Source organism: Thermobia domestica, chromosome 10 (genome assembly GCF_964235325.1).
Source record: "Thermobia domestica chromosome 10, izTheDome1.hap1.1, whole genome shotgun sequence".
In the NCBI taxonomy this organism is placed as follows: Eukaryota; Metazoa; Arthropoda; class Insecta; order Zygentoma; family Lepismatidae; genus Thermobia; species Thermobia domestica.
In genome coordinates, this window is record NC_137463.1 from 207,694,105 (window position 1) to 207,712,886 (window position 18,782).

General features: G+C 33.7%; 1 protein-coding gene across 1 annotated transcript in view; it reads left to right on the forward strand.

Moving 5' to 3' along the window:
- LOC145662953 (uncharacterized) overlaps positions 1–14,679 on the forward strand; it is a 32,388-nt gene extending 17,709 nt beyond the window's left edge. Inside the window, exons 3-4 of the mRNA XM_081729012.1 lie at positions 2,979–3,169; positions 11,335–14,679. Of these exons, the coding sequence (XP_081585138.1) occupies positions 2,979–3,169; positions 11,335–12,559 (1,416 nt within the window). The 3' untranslated portion in view covers positions 12,560–14,679. The remainder of the gene's footprint in view (positions 1–2,978; positions 3,170–11,334) is intronic.
- The last annotated feature ends 4,103 nt before the right edge of the window (positions 14,680–18,782 follow it).

Sequence of the window (18,782 nt, forward strand, 5' to 3'; positions counted from 1 at the left end):
TCCATAATATTAAAGGTGTGTAAGTACTGTTAGCGTAGTTCTAACGTACTATTACAATGCTTATTAACTTACTCTTCTTGTTAGAATCAAATCTTGCAGATTGACTAGAGCTCTGAACTATTGTACGGTTACGTGAACCTAATGACGAAAACGATATTTTCACAAAATTTTCACTAGAAGTTATCGTTTTGCTCTAAAATGAATGAAATTTTTAATTGTTCTCTAATGACCAGTAGCGTATGCAAAATTCCTTCAAGGCGGGTTCTTAATCCCAAATTCATATCGTGTCAGTCCCACCTTGCGTACGTCACTGCTGTGTTATGCAACCAAAAGTGCTGTGTAGTGTTATGTACAGTATAACATCTTCGTGCTTTAGTTCTTTTGTTTCAGACTGTGAAACTAGATAAGACTTAAGAATTGGTTGAATGTGAAAACATCTTACAGTAAAAAGTAATAACTGTAATATAAAGGTTTTAAATCAGTTTTGTAAAATGCACTACAATGAACAGCATAATATATTTGGTGGGGGTAAAATGAAAAATAATATCATTGGGTAATAACCAATGTTTAAGTGTGACGTCCCAAATTTGTGTAAAAAGTTCAGCCCTCAACCTTAGAAAGTGCATTCAGTGCTTTTAGTATTGCTGCGATTTCTTTGTTTTACTTCACCAAAAATTATTTTGTTCTTTTTTCATATGTTTTCTTTTTTAAGATTTTTTTTCGGTTATTTTCAAAGATTTGTGTAACTCCTACTATCTATATGATTAAACATGATTAAAACTAGAAGCTGCAAAAATTAAAAAGTCCATCAGTGGATTATTATGTGCTAGGATAAGCCAGTTTGAATAGTTTGACCGTTGTACCTCCAATATTGTTATCTTAATGTGTTTTCCGTTTTCTTAACGTTTTCAAACTAAAACTCTGGGCAACCGAGATATTTCTTCTATTAATCTTACGTGCACGTTTAAGTGTATCTTATTAGAGATGTGCTACCAATTGAAGGGTAAGGGGAAAAAACAAGGAATGTCCATGTATGTGCTTTTTCGGGTGCTTTGCCCTATCTGTTGGTGACTCTTGGTTCTATTTGACTGCATATGTCATGCATGCGTAGATGTAGAAATGTCCATATAAAATGGGCAAAAGATTTAACTAACCCTATTCTTCTTACGCGGTTTGCAATATTAAAACGCCGTTTTCTCGAAAATGCAGTTTTGTGACATTCCTTCTTTTTTCCCCTTACCCTTCAATTGTTCTAAAATATGCTTGTGTTAAATAAAAGAAATAACCAATTTTATATCACATTAATTTCTCTATAGGTGTAAACTCAATGACATAAAACAAATACCGTACGAGTGGGTTTTCTTGGGATTCTCCCGTTTCCTCCCACTTTCTTCATTCCATCATTTCACTCATTTCTCATCATCAGCGTGTCCTTTAGCCTAGCCGGCATATGCGTGGAACGTAAAACTTAAGAAGGTTTCATTTCATTTCATTGATTAAAAGGGTGAAAAATACACGACTGGACAGAGATATGGTCCCAGGTCTTTGCCTTACCGTGCCGATGTAGTAACCCTATACACTGTCAGTCTGTTCCCTGAACAACAATACATTCCATTATTCTTGAAGTCAGCCACTGAGACCACATGAATTTACCACATCCGCTTTTGTGCGAACAACAGTTTCCACCCGGAGTTCTACAGTTCGTGTAGTCAGAGTGGTTGATCACCGACCTCAAAGGTGATGGATTATATAACTGTTCAGGGAGCAAACTGGGTAACGTGGCGTTTAAATGCATCGGCACAGGAAGTTAATAGAGCCGGTTTCGGATCACGGTCCAGTCATACATTTTTAATTTTTGTATATCGTACAACTAAAAACGTTTATAGTTCAAGAAAAACATAAGTTCTCCTGATATAGATTCTCTTTTCGTACACTTGTGTAATGTGAGGAGATAAAAAAAAATGCAACTTTATTTTATTATTGTTTTATATATTATTTTGTTGTTTTTTTGATAAATATTACCTGTCTTGTATTATGGATAGTGCAAAGACTAAGTATTATTTTTATTTTTTTATTATTATTTTAGTATTTTCTAGTAAACAGTATTCAGTTTTTAAACAAAAATATTCATAAGTACAATTTTCCTGAATTATGAGGGGAATGGTGTCACACTGATGGAAGCTCATTTCTGGTATACAGAATGTGTCAGACCACTTTGCTTTATGGTGGACAAATAGTTCGGTACCCTTGTCGGATGTCTTCTTTCTATTGATGAAATCATTACTCACGTGCATTTATCATAGTTTTTATTTGCCGGAATTTGCGTGGAACGATAAGTATTTTATTTGTCTGAACTGAGCTGCCAAAATATTTTACTTCTGGTAAGGAATTAAGTTGAAAATTGCGCTATATATGGTTCATTAATTTAAATTGCTGTCTGTAAATCCTGGTATTTTCTGTAGATATAGACATAAAAAGCAATACAAACTTTTGGGGATGGCTTAGAGAATTCGAACAAAGCACGTGAAGAGCTGTAAGTCTATAGTCAAGTTACTGTCACATTAGCCCTTCTTTCTGAAGTTTTTTTTCTTCTTTTTGTTGAAGTGGCAGGATATGTGTTATATATAATACGAATGTGACGGACGTGTGGAAGTGATTGTAAACCCTCGATGAGCTCTGGTGCTGCGACATGTTTCCGAACATCTGATAGCTGTTTTATACCATTGAGTGCATAATTTTGTAATAACTTTCAGAGATAACCCTACTACAGAAATGACTTCCTTCTCTGTGTTTCAGAAGATTTATAGGAATGCTACTCACTAAACGTTTTGAATTTCCAATCCTAATGTAATCCCCATGATTTTTTTTTTTTTTTTTTAAATATATTACGTATGAAATTGGAAAGGCAATAGGCTTGGACACATTGTCTAATTTTCGATCTACGTGTATTTATAGCCATATACACATTTACTTTTCAGGGTCTCCTTCGAGTAGCAGTAAAAGGAGAGCCGCAGTCCGAACCAGAGACATACGTAATTGATGATCCTGTGACAGTAGAAGATCCAGTTGCAAATGACCAAAGGGAAGAACCTGAGACTACTGTGCCAAGTGTTATTATAGCAGATGCCGGCTCAAGTGATACTGGAGTCTCCTCTGGAAGAAGTGAAAGGTAAACTATACATACTGAAAGCAATAATATAGTAGTAATTCATGATTCAGTATGTGTACATAGGACTACCAAGAAGACAGTACGTACAAATTCATCGGTTAAGAGAAATTATTTTCGTAACAATAGTACTTCCGAGAGCTGTTTTCTACTTAAGACATTTGTGTTCTCTGTAGTCAGCAAATGCGGACTGTGTCGAAGTTTTAAAACCCTAGTTTTAAAGTATTCCTTCATTACCTTCTCCCTCCTTCCAAGGAACGCTTTACAAATTTTGCAAAGCTCATATCGTTCAGATACCACGTTAAGCTGTAGGAGCACGTCTCATATATCCTGGGGGTTGAAAGGGACGCTAAAATCACCCAACAACAAGTTTTACGAACAACAGCTACTTCTAGTGTAAAGTTCACGTTTGCGAAGAATATAATTGTAGCTTATCCTTGACATGATTTTTAGAGCTTGCCTATTCGTGATTAAGTAGCTAACGTTTACATTTTCATGTACATCTAATGGCGAGTTCAATCCGTGACGAGGAATATTCAGAGGTTCCATCTCGTATATTCATTTCGTGATATAAAGAGATGCTATACAATCAATGTTTCAAGTAATTTCCCACAACTGCGTCATTTTAAGTAGTCTAGCAATCTCTACCCTAATTTTTCATGTCTTGAGGAACAGGTCAAGATATTAAATGCTGTGAACAGTATTATGATCTTTACGTTTATCGTAAACCATCTATGCGATTAAATGTGATTTATCTTAGCAGTTTCTCGAAATAAAACCTTTTGAAGAAAATCAAATTTTCAATCCTGTGTACCTTTCTTCTTACTTGCTATAAATACGTCATATCGTTGTCATAGTATACGACTCTAAAGTACTTCCGATGTGCAATGACTGACACATCCCTTTCACTTGTGTTACTGGTGTTGTTAGGGCTCGTTTATGATACTATAGCGTCCGTAGTTTGTAATAGTGAATAATACTGTTTTACTGTACTGTTCTACTGTTTTACTGTATTATTCACTGTTAAAGTTTTCGTTTAACATAAGATTTGAAATATGAATAACCTGATGTATTGCCATTTACAAGAAATACAGCCTTATGTTGGGTTAGCAATAGTGGTAATCAAGTGATATTGCAGAGTATGTGAAACAGTGTTCGGCTGTCAATATTTGCATGTCACAAAATTTTATAAAATAATTGAAAAGTTAAAAGGACGTTTATCAAGATAACACAGCCACACAGCAAAAAATAAAAAATAAAAAAAATAAATAAAATAAAATAAATAAAATAAATATAAAATAAAAAAAAAAATAAAAGTTCTGTGCACTGGACTCCAGGGTATGGATTCGGTGTATTTTCTTAGACGCCGAATCCAAATTTCGAAATCCTAGAACGATTGATCGTCTTTTTTGAGTGAAAAACTTCAGCGATTTTGGATAGGGAATATACACGTACAACAGCCATACGAAAAAATTAAAGGTTCTGTGCAGCGGACTCCAGGGTGTGGATTCGATGTATTTTGATACACAGAATCGAAATTTCGAAACCCCAGGACATGATTTTGTCACTTGTTTTTCGCCCATATAATAATAATAACAATAATAAAAATAATAAAAATCAGCGATATTGGATAGGGAGGATACACGCAAGACAGCCATTATTAAAAACAAATCTGTGCAGCGGTCCCTAGGGTATGGATTTGATATACTTTATTACACAGAATCCAAATTTCGAAATCCCAGGACGATTGACCGTGTCAATTTTGTTTTACCGGCGAGAAACGTGTCCCCCATATCCAAACTCGCTCAAGTTTTTCGCCCATAAAAAAAATTGACACAGTCAGTCGTCCTTGAGTTTCGAAATTTGGATTCGGCCTAACAAAATACATCGAATCCACACCCTAGGGATCGCTGCACACAACTTTTTTTTTGTGTGTGTGTGTGTGTGTGTGTGTGTGTGTGGCTATGTAGTAATTCACTCTAGTACTCTCACGCATAACTTCGACCGATTGTGATTTTTTTAAGAATATGTTTCCTTGGTGGTCCGATGTAAATTTCTTTAGGGTGTGATGAATAGTCTTCGTAGCTAGATCATGAAACTAAGTAAATTGATAGTGAAAATATCGAAATTGTGTATATGTTCACGCATAATTACATAACATGTAGATCGATTTAAAAATAAATATTTGTTTACGAATGTTTTTTTACGCCCACCCATTTTATTAGAAATCGTTAGTACTGTACTGATAGTTAACAAAACTACTGGGTTAACAAAAAAAAAGTGGAAAAATAATACATATATTTTTATAGAACTAGTGCTGCAGCTCTGTGAAGAGCTTTAAACTCATGTTCCGACTGCGAGTAGTGACATAGTTTTGTACTCATACAACAGGTAGGCAAAATTAAGCTTTCTGTAGATTGCTCTTCAGTGTTAATCGCGACGATGAAAGGTTTTGTCCAGGGTATTAACACGTACTTCCCATCGTAGATCTATTCATTATTGCATAGGTGAATATTAGTTTCGGTAATTATTATGTGATTTTGTACTTTATAAACTTAATAGTTGTAATAAATACCTTTGTTACTGTATAATGGAAAAATAAGTTATTTTATTCACAGAAACAGAAGTTTCAAGTTTCTTTTATTAAAATATTATTACAGCATATACAAATTTGTAATACGAATCAAATATCTAAGTGACTGTTACTACGTTTCTTTCTTTCTTTCTTTCTTTCTTTCTTTTTTTTTTTTTTTTCGTGAGAAAGTAATGTAGAATTAATAAAACTTTGGCTCATAAAGCCTTACCTGTAATGTTATGTTCTTTGTTTGAATTTATATCACTGAGAGCACTGACGACGTGGCACCAAGCCAAGAGCCATGCCAGGAATAAGGACTAGGCTCAGAGAGACGGAACAATCCATAACCTCAGGACCTTGAGTTACCCACGTAGTAGAGCTACTTTTTTTCGTCTTTCTCAGAAATTTCGTAATTATTTCACATTCCATAATATTATTAATAATAAAACTGTAAGTAGCCTGAAAAGAATTAATTTAATTGAATGCTTTCATAAGGGAATCCGTACTGTTCACTGTTAGCATATACGAGGGTTGTCCAGGAATCCCAGACGTTTTGTCTTGTCGGAGCAGTGGGCGGGGTTAGAATCGCCATCTTGGTGTCAGAACGTGGTCACACTTCGTACACATCCAGCTGTTATAGTCTGAGGACTGTAACGCTCTTACTGTGCTTTCTGTAACGTGTTACAATGTGCGCTGCAATAGAAAATGTCGTCTCTTTTGAGGTGCGTTCTGGGATTAGGTCTTTATTGGCAAAAAAGCACAAGCCAATTGAAATACATCGCGAACACTATGAACTTTACGGATATGGAATAATGAGTGAAGGCACGTCCAACACGACTAAGCATAGCTCTCAGGTACCCGAGAGCTCTTGGATGGTTTTGAATGGGAGATGTTCGATTACCCACCATACAGCCTGGATTTGGCGCCGAGCAATTACCACCTCTTCCCAGCGATGAAGACATGGCTCGCTACCCAACACTTTGATACTGACGCCGAACTGCATGCCGATGTAAGCCAGTAGTTGAAATCGCAGCAGATTGAGAAACTTGTGCCACGATATGATAAGTGCCTTAATTTGCATGGCGATTATGTGGAAAAATAGCTTTAGAATGTACCTTTCAAATGTATGTAATACAATTTGGTTTGTTCATTCTGTTACTTTTTTTAATTTCAAAACGTCTGTTACTTTCCGAACAGCCCTCGTAGATTAACAATATAATTTGGTATAATAAAAGAATAAGTCAACCTACCTTGTGTATTCTTATTATTTTTATTTATCATCTTAACTTTTTATAATATAATGGAACATGAATTTTATGCATTTTAGTGCATTTTTAAAATCGTAGATCTTAAATATATCTTAAATACATATACTTGTGTTCTAATTTTTCATTGCAATATTTGATATATTACGCATACTCTATGTCACTTCGACATGAGAGAACTTTTAATTTCGAACATTATTCTTATTATTACTACATTTGCATTGTGTACCATAGTATAATATCGAATATACTATCTATCCAACGAAACAATGGCTCGAGTAAGCGGGTTTATTTAACCTGAAATAATACACAGAATAGACAGTGTTCCAGTCGCTTGTGAATCATCTGAGAACGAAACAGGGTACATCGTATCACTTGTATATAAAAAAAAAAGTCATAATAAATTCTCTTCTTTGTTTCTTCGTTTCATGTAGACGAAATCCATATTGGAATAAATGATAGGAAAATTATTTAATTTTTCGTTCTTTTGGCCTTACGGAAGGAACATTTGCAAGCGATGCGAAATATAGTGTTTGTTCATTGTCACGTACACATTACCTAAGTAATTAAACAGCTTCTATCATGTATTAAGTGTCATCATGTCTGACGCTATCACCCGAGTGGTTTACGTTATGTGTTTCACAGATCTACTGATGCAGATGAAGCTATTAAAGTAATTAAAGAGAGCATAACGTTAATAATTAACAATTAATAAATAAACGATTCATTATAATAATTCATTTGTTCAAGATAACTTCTTATTACAGTCAAGATTTACTGGGTAAAAAATAAAAGCTTAATTTATTATGCCTTTATTGCATGCCTGTCGTCGACTTTGCTTACAATCGTAATGATATAGTTCACACTGAAACACGAAAAGTTTGAAACTTAGTTTTGAGGTTAAATATTTTGCAGTTTCATCCATTCTGGTCGTTGGGCGTATAGGTTTCAGCTTGTATTTTTGATTATATATAAAATTTAGTAGGAAAGGAAACAGAATGCTTTCAAGATTGTGAAATAAGTAGAGTAGTACAATTACTGTTATTATAAGTACAAATTACTTCTGTTTTAAAAACAGAGCAATGGAAATAACGTGTTCTGCAAGAGTACATCTTGCTATTTATTATTATGCTATTTATTTATTGATCTTCATATTCAGTTTACCCATATTATAGCCTTTTACGAATTACATGTTAGAATGTTGTATATCCCCATTATTAAGTTTATGAGGTGATCATGTAACTGAAACACAAAAAGTGTGAAATTAAAGATTAAATGTTTGAAAATAAATACTGCTTTAAAATATTTTGTATTGAGAACAATGCCTTTCCTTATTTCTGCAATTCTTAAGTTGTAGTAGAAACTGACATTCACTGCTGCAAACAAGTAGTCCGTTAATTAATTTTAGTAATAATGAGTGTGTGTCACTAACTTGGGTTACTTTATAGCCTAGTTGGTAGGTCAAAGCGCTCTCTTTAAATGCACATGGTCGCAGGTTTAAAGCTGGTGACAGTATGGCTCGGATACAAACCCAAGTAGTGGTTTGGATTGACTTGAGTAGCAAATCTTGTCATTTATAGCCTCTCTATTGCATAAGGATGTAAAGGAAAAGCATAAATCACATTGATTATCAAATTTGGCTCTTAAAATTAATTCATCATCATTATCATTGTAACCATTTGTCGTCTCTGTTTAAGTGAACATTTTTCTGTAACCAATGTGTTGTCCCTGGTTCGGGCGGTATTTATGTGTAACCAGCCGTTTATCGGGTTGCTGTTTGGACTGTCATTTATTTGTAATTGATCATTGTCGCTATTCGTTGTCCTACCAATAAGTATTTTCCTGGAGACCTGGACTTACCTTAGTAGGACGTTGAAGGACCTCTCCAAGAAAGGATTACAAATTTATTCCAAATCGCTCGTCGGTCTCAATGATGAGATGAGCATTAGGCGCCGAGAGGTTTGGATGTCTCGTCCCGAAAACCTCACGGACGATCAGACGGTCATTCAGACCATAACGCATCCAAATATCATTCACACACAAACGAAAACACACTGGATTAAATAACACCATACTTATTTATTAGAATACTATTAAGGGAAAAAAATAACGAAGTGAAATGAACACAACACTTAACACAGAATATGTATAATAATCTTCTTACTAAAATCACACTTTGCCTTTTTAATGCACTGTAGCCGTTTTTATCACTTTGATTTATATATGAGATTGTAATTGAGATTTCACTATGAATGGTTTTCTAACACCATTGACGCACTTGGGGGATTAGCACTGGGGGAAAAGTTGCTGGGATAATCCCACGTAGCAATCTAGTTGCTGCTTTAAACAATCCTGAAGAATTGAGATAAGTCTTCAGCAAAATAAGTCTCCAAAGTGGAATGCTAATGTTGGAGGGCGCGTTTATAATTACACACGCACAAGGTATGTGAACCTGGGACTTCACTAGTTGGGGCTAACTGTAAGAAAACGTCCTTCACCGGCTAATAGCTTGTGCCTTTTAACACAAAGTTATACTTAATTGCCGACTTGACGTGCGTGGTTACGGCTTCCAAACCTGGAGTCAAACTCTTCGAACGCAAAGGTTGAGATACAAGCTGCAATGGTTGACTCAAGAATGTTTGGCAGTTTATTTTAAAAACAACTTAATTAAATCACCTGTATGCCCATGCAAACAGAATACGAAAAAGAATTTATGTTAATTTTAGTCCACTGGCCACGATGCATTAGACATTGCGATAACTTGGACGTGAGAAAGTACAGATAAGGAACTGCAAAAGCGATGCGACTGGCGTCACTCTGATCACTTGAACATCTGGTCAGCTAGTATTTCCATAAATGATTAAAGAAAACACTTAATTCAGTTCCAAATAACTATAGAATATATACTGTGCATATTAATAAGTCAGGGGGAAACATTAAAATGTTCGTCACTCACTGAAATGTTCTCACCAAAAAGCAATGTTTTAAATATATAGATAAAATAGAGACTTGTTTGTCCAGTTGCGTGGGAAGGAAGCAGTTCGCACCGAAGAAAGAACTTATTTGCGTCGCAGAATAAAATATAAATTGAAAAAATAATCACTGTCTTTGCGAAATATACAGAGCATCCACAAATATATTTCTATAACCTGGTGGCTGTTATATCATCATAGATATTCTGCCATTATTGGCAGCTGACTTGCTACAACTGAGAAGCTTCCGTGCTCCACGGTCTTCAGCTAACCTCTTCGTCTTCACATATGACTTTTCTGTTTTGATATCATCCATTAATTGTAGTCTCCTTTGCCGCCTCCCTCTTTTTTCTGCCACCGTTCCCTCTAGCACATCCTTCATGATACGGTTCCTTCTCATCCAATGCCCCAATCAGTTTCTCTTCCTCTTCTTAATATCTAAAATTGTTCTTTTCTCCCCTACCATTGCTAATACCCTCTCATTCGTTTTCCGTTCAACTCAGCTAATTCCCTCCATTTTTCTCCACACCCACATGTCGAAAGCTTCCAGTCGTTTCTCATCATTTTTGCGTAATGTCCACATTTCTGACCTATACAGTACAATACTCCACACGAAGCATTTTATGAGTCATTTTCTCAACTCTTTATTCAAGGACCCACAAATAGTATTTTCTTTCTCTTAAAGGCTTCTTTCGCTATTCCTAGCCTTTTATTTCACGTTCATACTTCATAGCATCACTAATAATACTATCCAGGTATCGAAAACTAGTCACCTGTTGTATTTCCTTTCCTCCTACTTCTGTATTTGACACCGACCTCTTCGTTCCAATCACCATGACTTCTGTCTTTCTGACATTTATTTTCATCTCATATTCTTCACTGCCCTTCCTCAAATTTTCTAAAATCTTATTGATTTTCTCTTCAGATTCTGCAACAAGCGCCAAATCATCTGCAAAATTAATTCAGCTGTGATAAATTTTGGTTGGAAGTGTTAAGGATTTCGAGAGTCGAATTTCCATTTTCTAAAAGGATCAGAATAACATGAAACTTCATCGATAGGATTAATTTGTTACTTAGTCCTACAATAAAGTAAATTAATCCTAAAGTTACTCAAGAAAATTTGTTACTTAATAAATTTTTGAAATTATTTTTAAAGTGTAATCTGTTCAAGAACCGAAATTACTTTCTGCCTAAAAAGTAAGAAGATATTCCGCTTGTAGTGTTTTCAATTTGTTCTTAAAACTGGACAGATATGTTGTTTTCGTTAGGCAAAATTTTAACAACATTGAATACATTGTAAACCTTATTCCTAGTAGTCACTGTGTGTATAATGTATTATTTATTGATTTCTTTCAGGTTAAGTGATGTTCCGGAACCAGATATAATAAAATCCAACAACATGTCAAAGAGGCGTAAGTTAAGTTTTAATTCGACTCTTAATTCTCGTGATTCAAGGGATACAAGTAGAGTAACGCCTAGTCCTGTATCAGACCAGAAGGATGAGACCTTGAGTAATCAGTTTACTTGTAGTTTATGTGACAAGTCGTTTGCGTCAATGAAAGCAGTTAAAATTCATTTCAGTAAACACACTTTGAAGTACAAATGTGAAGGATGTTCACGATTGTTTCCTACTCAACATGGTGCAGCCGTTCACCAAGGTTCCTGCATGAAAACCAAACATTTAAAGAGATGTGTATGCAAGGACTGCGGAAAATCTTTTGCAACTGAGAGTAGATTGCAGTTTCATATTAAAAATGCTCATACTTCAGCAAGTACCAATAGTAATGATAAAATCATTGCATCACCGAAAAGTGATAAAATTGTTGTATCACCGAAAAGTTACACTTGTGAAGTATGTAATAAAGTTTTTATGTATTACGCAAGATTTCAACAACATCTTCAGTGCCATGGAAAGAAATTCGAATGCAAGCAGTGTAACAGGACGTACGTTTCGGAATGGTGGCTAGCATATCATAACAAGAAATTCCATAAGAATGAAATCGTTCTTGGTACTGAGAAAGAGAAGTGGTCACAGACAAGTGATGGCGTACTTGGATTTAGTGATGGTAAAAATGAAGATGAAAAAACAGAAAATCGTACTGAATCAGGACGTGATGAAAGTAAAGATAAAGATGGATCTGTTTGCACTACATGTGGCAAAAAGCTATCTTCTCTCAGAACTTTACTTATTCATGAGAAAACGCATGGAACAGAAAAGCCATACAAATGTAAAGTATGCGGAGAAAAATTTGCGTGGATTGCTTCTCTGCAGGCTCATCAACGAAATCACAATAAGCTGGAAGTTCCATGTAAGATCTGTAAGAGAACATTTAACTCTTTCCTTGCCCTGCAGTCACATATGAAGTTCCATGCCAAAGTCTTCAATAAAAGAGAATATAACTGTAAATTGTGTGAAAAAGTTTTTCAGTCACACCCTGCCCTTATGATTCACGTACAAAGTCATACTGAGAACCTGGAATTCCGTTGTCAAATGTGTGAAAAACGTTTTCGTAAGAAGAACCATTTGATCCTTCACATTAAAATGAGTCACCCAAAGGATGATCAAGATTTTCTCGAATAGTAAAGTATGGTCAATTAGCTCAACATGTGAATGATATTACATACTGATTTTTTCTTCACGTTGACAGTCTATTGACGATTAGGTTAACATTGATTTGAGTATAGCTTTCTGAGACGAAGTTTTTTTTTCCTTTTCCTTTTTTGCTTTTTTTTTTTTTTTTAAAAAAAGTTCTGTATTCACGAAAAGAAAGTTGCTGAAGATTTGTAATCTCGTACTGCGAATCGCAAAATATAAATGTTGTTTCGTATACTGAAATACGTGTGTGTTCCAAACTGATGTACTCGTCTTCAACTTCAGAAATGGTAAGAAAAAAAAACGTGAAATGTTTCTGATAGCTTAGGCGTACTTACAGTGTAAAGAACGTGCTTTTTTTCTGTGTATTTTTAAGCCCGAAGGCTAGAAAGACCAAAAAAGAAAGACATTATATTTGCTATATTTTTTTCTATGCTGGTGTGAAATCATGTAATACGATTTATGCTTGAATGTATTCTCAATGGGACTCATTTGTTCTGATATCGAAAATAAGATTTTTGTAAATAAAGAGTTTATATTAATAAATAAGGATGAAATCTACTTACTGTATGTATTAAAGATAATTTGCAAAAGAAAATATTTGCTTAACGTGAGGTCATTTGGTATTTTCATCGTCTTGTAGATGTAGAATGTTTAAATGATATAGTAATTGTGCTGCAAAAATTCGGAATTCATTTCTTGAACTTATTTCTAGTTGGTAAAAGTAGTTCAAATATGTGTAATGTTTTGATTCTTTTCTACATATGCAGTAGTGAACTATATTTGAGTACGAAAAGATTGAGTTCCAGTGAATGAACATGTCTTTGAGTTGATTACCAAAAGTGATTATTTTCTTCTTTTGTTTCATCTGATAACTTTTGAGAAGAGACTCTATGTTATGAGGAATAATAAAACTAAATAGTACATTTGAGATTGGTACCTTTGTTATGATGTCGTTTATTTTGCTTTGTGTAAATAGCATTTAGAAACATGGGTTTATATATTCATTTGTATTTTGCTTTCTCATGTTATAGTCAACTAGCAGCACAATTGAGCTCCAGTTATTATCCCGTTTATTTCAACTGTTATCCGCTTCTAAACGCGAGGAATAAAGAAATTACGCCCAGTCTCTTTTTAATTCAAAGTCCATGGGGACATGAAAAGATTCAAAATTACAAAAATATTGCATTTTTAAATATCTAAAAATCAAGCAAACAAAACTACTGTACATGAGAATTATAATAATAATAATAATAATAATAATAATAATAATAATAATATGCAGTAGACATTATCTGTAATACAGCCTATTTGCGAGATTCAATACTGCAAACAAAGAACCTTTACTTGCACATAAATTGAGAAATGGGGAAAAAAAATTTGAAGTACAGTACCACATGAACTGGATTAACACACAAAACCATATATACGAGTATCTCACTTAAGTTCGTGAACTTCGTTTATTCTGATGTGATTGTTTTCACACGGCCAACAAATTCTTCAATTTCATTTATTTCGTGAAATAACGTTGTTAATAACATTTGAATGATATTCAATAAAGCAGCTTAAAATTTCAATCATTTCCGAAATTTCGATGAAATTGGCATACGCACTTTCTTTATTTCATTGTTAATCTTGTCTTCATGTGTATCATCATTAGATGGATTGTGTTCGTATCACTCTTCCCTACGACTACCTTTGGATAACTGAAAGCCAGTTGAAAATGTATTCTTCTGTTTACAATCTAATTCTAAAAATACTTGTACCCCCATTACGTATAATTATCGAGACAGTAGGTTCAAAATTTTGATGTACACATGATTTTTATACTAGTTTTTTCAATACGTACAGTTTTCAAGGGCAATAAACTTTTGTCCGAATTACCGAATTAACGAGAATATGCTATATTAAAATTGAGTCGTATCCTCGTCATGTTACAATTTGTAACGACACAGGTATAGAGAAAAATTTGAAAATCTTAAAGAAAAATATAATTTTAAGTAATACCATTTTTATACTGATATTTTGTGGTATTGCGATACAGCGCTTACACTTAATAGTAAGAAATAGTTTAACAATAAAAAGTTTAACTTGTTTCATAAAAAAAACTTGTAAAAATTTACTAGATTTTTGTAAGGAACAGCAATATTTGTTGTGACGTGTATCCATTGTATATTGTTTTCAGTTTATTTTTGTTTACGTTCAGTACAAGAGCATATATTTAATTATATCTATCTGTCTACATATATATATATATGTAACATATATATAGAATAATTATGAAATTAAGTTTCGGGTAATTTTTGTATCAATATGACAGTTATTAATAAGGATTATGTGATATTCTGCAAATTCACTTTTCTTAGGTTTAAAGCCCTACGAACAAAGTAGTTCTAGATGCTTCCAAAGAAAAATGTTGGTCAGTATGTTCCGATTTAGATTTTTTGTACTGAACCATTTGATGTAAGAAGAATGTTCCATATTTTAGTACAAATAAAAGTAATTTTCCTAAGTACTGAGTATCAGGTTTCTTTGATTTACCTCTTGAATACGGTGAATACTGAAATTTTCTGAATAGTCGATGAAGTGCAAATTAGTATTTTTGTGACTAACATACAGTGTGATTTTATTATTATTATTATTATTATTATTATTATTATTATTATTATTATTATTATTATTATTATTATTATTATTATTATTATTATTATTATTATTATTATTAAAGTTCTTTGCTTCATTTCGAATTACAATAGTTTCGAAGGTTGACCATTTAGTACTTTTATTGTTTTGGAAGAAATGAAATTTTGGTTTAGTTTTCTATCCTTGTACTATTAAGTCCAAAGGAGATGAGTTATAAATCCAAGAGAATGATAGAAGAATATATGAGAATAGGGATGAAACAAGGGAACTTCAAGGAAGCGACGGACACGATCTTTTGTACTACAAACTTGCATGGACTGAGATATAACCAAAACCTTTCTGTTTCAAGTGTGCCTTCGAAAAATATGTGAAACATACTTCGGCCCCACCCTTTTACGGAGGAAACCTTCCCTTTGCTTTGGGGAAAGAAGTGAATGGCCTTGGCTGTGTTGCCAAATTGTCATTCAGTTGTGTTGTATTGGCAAGTGAAGATTGTAGAATACTAGAATGGCTAACAAGTCAGTGCACAGCGAAGCCCGTGAAATAATTCAATGTAGCAATCCTGTCTGCATCCAACAGTTGAAGGGTGTTGGCCAATGCAACTTTTCCCCCCTTTCAGGGGAGGTACAGGAAAATAAAAACATCGAGACCAGCGCCAACGGAGGAACACTTGAAATATAAAGGCTCTGGGGACTCCTTGCAATAGAGGTGAACCAGTGGTGTAGCCACACGGGATAAATTTGGGCTGCCTTCCCAAACGATATCCTGTCCTCCTCTCCCGGGGTTCGTCAGTCCTTCGTTTATTAAACTAGTTTAATACAGCAAATGAATAAAAAATGAAGCAAAAATATTTTAAACTATGCCAACAAGTTAATTAGAACAAATTAATAATCGAATTTGTTAGTGTTATATACCTAAGTGGATGTACACAGTTGAGAATTTATTACTATACTATTGCATAATAATTACTAAGTTTATTTTTAACTTTATACCCATATAAACACAATCGTTAACAAATAGCCTTTCATCCAGTATTTGGTTTCCTCGTGAATAATTTATTGGCATATTTTCTAGTCTGTGATTCTAATTTCACACACTGTCAAGACACATATTCAATAACATTACTTTCTGAAAATAATAATAAATGCGTTGATATTCTATTTAGTCCAAATTATTTCGTTTTTATTATCATGCATACTGTACTGATTTGTGCGTATGAATGACTCGTTTGGTATTAAGGAAAAAGTTACGTATAATTGTAACATACATAGTTTTGAGTAAACTAATTTTAGGATATAAGCTTACACAGGGGTGCAAATTTTTCTTCAACATTGTGGGGACGGGTAAGACCGTTCCTTTTTTTTTTTTAAAGCAATGTTCAAAATATTTATGAAGTCGAAAAACAATGCTCTGGAGGATCAGGGGAGCAGAGTTGTCTTCAACATTGAAAGGCGGGCAGATTTTAGGCTTATTCTAGGGGAACATCAATTTCATCTCACTTTCCTTTGTGGCAATCGGACACAAATCATCACATTTCTACCCAAAAAATACATTTCAAATCGGATTATTGGGGGGGGGGGGCAGTCCCCCAGTTCCAAGATTGGAGGGGACATGTCCCCTCATCCTCCCGGGATTTGCGCCAGTGAGCTTACACAGAAATGCACCATTTCAATACTACAGAATATACTCGCTATATATCTAGAAGTCCATTACTTATCAATATACTCAATATTTGTTTAGAAATTCACTTACAGAATGAAATATTCCAATGAATAGCTTTTTGTAACTTGAAAGTCTATTTGTTCTGTCATTCGAATGTATTGAGGGAGTGTAGTGTACAAATAATGCCCATATACCTCGAAATATAAGTTTCGAGTCGTATCTGGTTTTAAAACATGTTTGATTTGTTTAAAGCATGTAGAATTTATTGAGCTTTTGGAAAGAGAAGGTAATGTGTTTTTCCAGGAAAGATCGTAATTTAGCCAAAGATCCGTAAATTTCGCTGAGTTTGAATAAATTATTATTTTTCATTATGTAATATCATCTCAATGTTTATACAATGCTTGTTTCGAAAATGCTAAAAATTTTAAGACTGTAGATTTTCTTGTAATTAATTGTATGTTATGATCAAACCAATTTCCTAAACTACCTGTAATCTTGCAAATTTTATTGACGGTAAAATATTTTTTTTCTGTTATTCTCCTGTTAGCTTTGTTAAGGCTTGTGTCATCAATATAAAAGTTGTGTTTGCGAAAGTTATGTTCTTTGGCAGGTCATTAACACAGCAAAAATAATATGTATCATAATGTCCCCGGGGAACACTCGTTACGATTCTTTTAAATATAGAGATATATGGGTTTCTGATTGAGCTATATTTGATTTAAATAGTATTTAAGGTGCTTGGACACGACTTAGCAAGTAAGACTGAATTCATGCATTAACAATCCCTTTTAAGACATAATTGTTAAGTTTACGGATTAGAATATTATTGGGGACAGTCAAATTCGTTGAAAAGATCAAAAAACAATTTATTCAATTTTCGCCTTGTCTTTCGGTACTTAGCAAAGGGGATAGTCTACATGCATAAAAACATGCGTCTAGAAGACTATTAATTGCTACGCAGCTGACTTAAGGATCCAGTCAATATGAAAATGGTACGCTGAAAACTCTTCGTTAAAAAAGCAAAAACATTCATTTTTTTCCCTCAAACTCATTAATTCATGTATACAACTACGTATTACTACGATTGTGCATTGGAATAAACAGGTTTTCAATTCTGCATATATTTCAATTGAAAATTCTTTAATTCCCTGTGAAAAATACAATATTTAATTTTTAACTGAAATACATGTGGGAAATACTGATATAAAATTACAAAATACTACTTGAAGTTTCAAAATATTCAAAAATTCAAATTAGAAATAATTGATATTCATTTACCAATACTTCTCTTTAATACCTTATCCTTAATTGGAAATTCTATTTGTAAATTAGTTCTGCTATGTTAATTCTATGATTCCTCAGGCAATTAGGGGGCAGTTAAAAATGTCATTAACTTCTTTAAAAATTTAAAGCAATTTACAAAGCTAACAATCCTGGAGGAGGTTTTTAAAATCCTATAACTAATTTTACTCTTTGTATGAATGTTCCACTTTCACAGTTAATTTTTACTTTTACTATTAATAAACTTAGATCAAATTTTGATTAATGATTGAATATGAATAGAATGAAAGCGAAAGGCATTAAGTTTGAAAGTAAACTAAGTTAACTGCACTTAAATAGTTCCATGCTTACATAGTAGCAACTCTCAAAGTATATGGAAGGAGGGGGAGTACGGAATGGTAGCAGAAATGCTGAAGTTACATTAAGCTTACCTCAGTTAAGGAGGCTTAAAGAGCAGGAAGTTGGCGGTTTTTATTTTTACCATACTACTAGTACCTTCTTAGTTACTATTGGCAGGTTAAGGAGTGTAGCAAGTGGTTAACTGCGATTGCCAAGCCAGTGATATATGCAAAGAAAAGCAAAGCAGTTAAAACAAAAAAGTTAGTTGCAATGCTCTTGTGGTTCA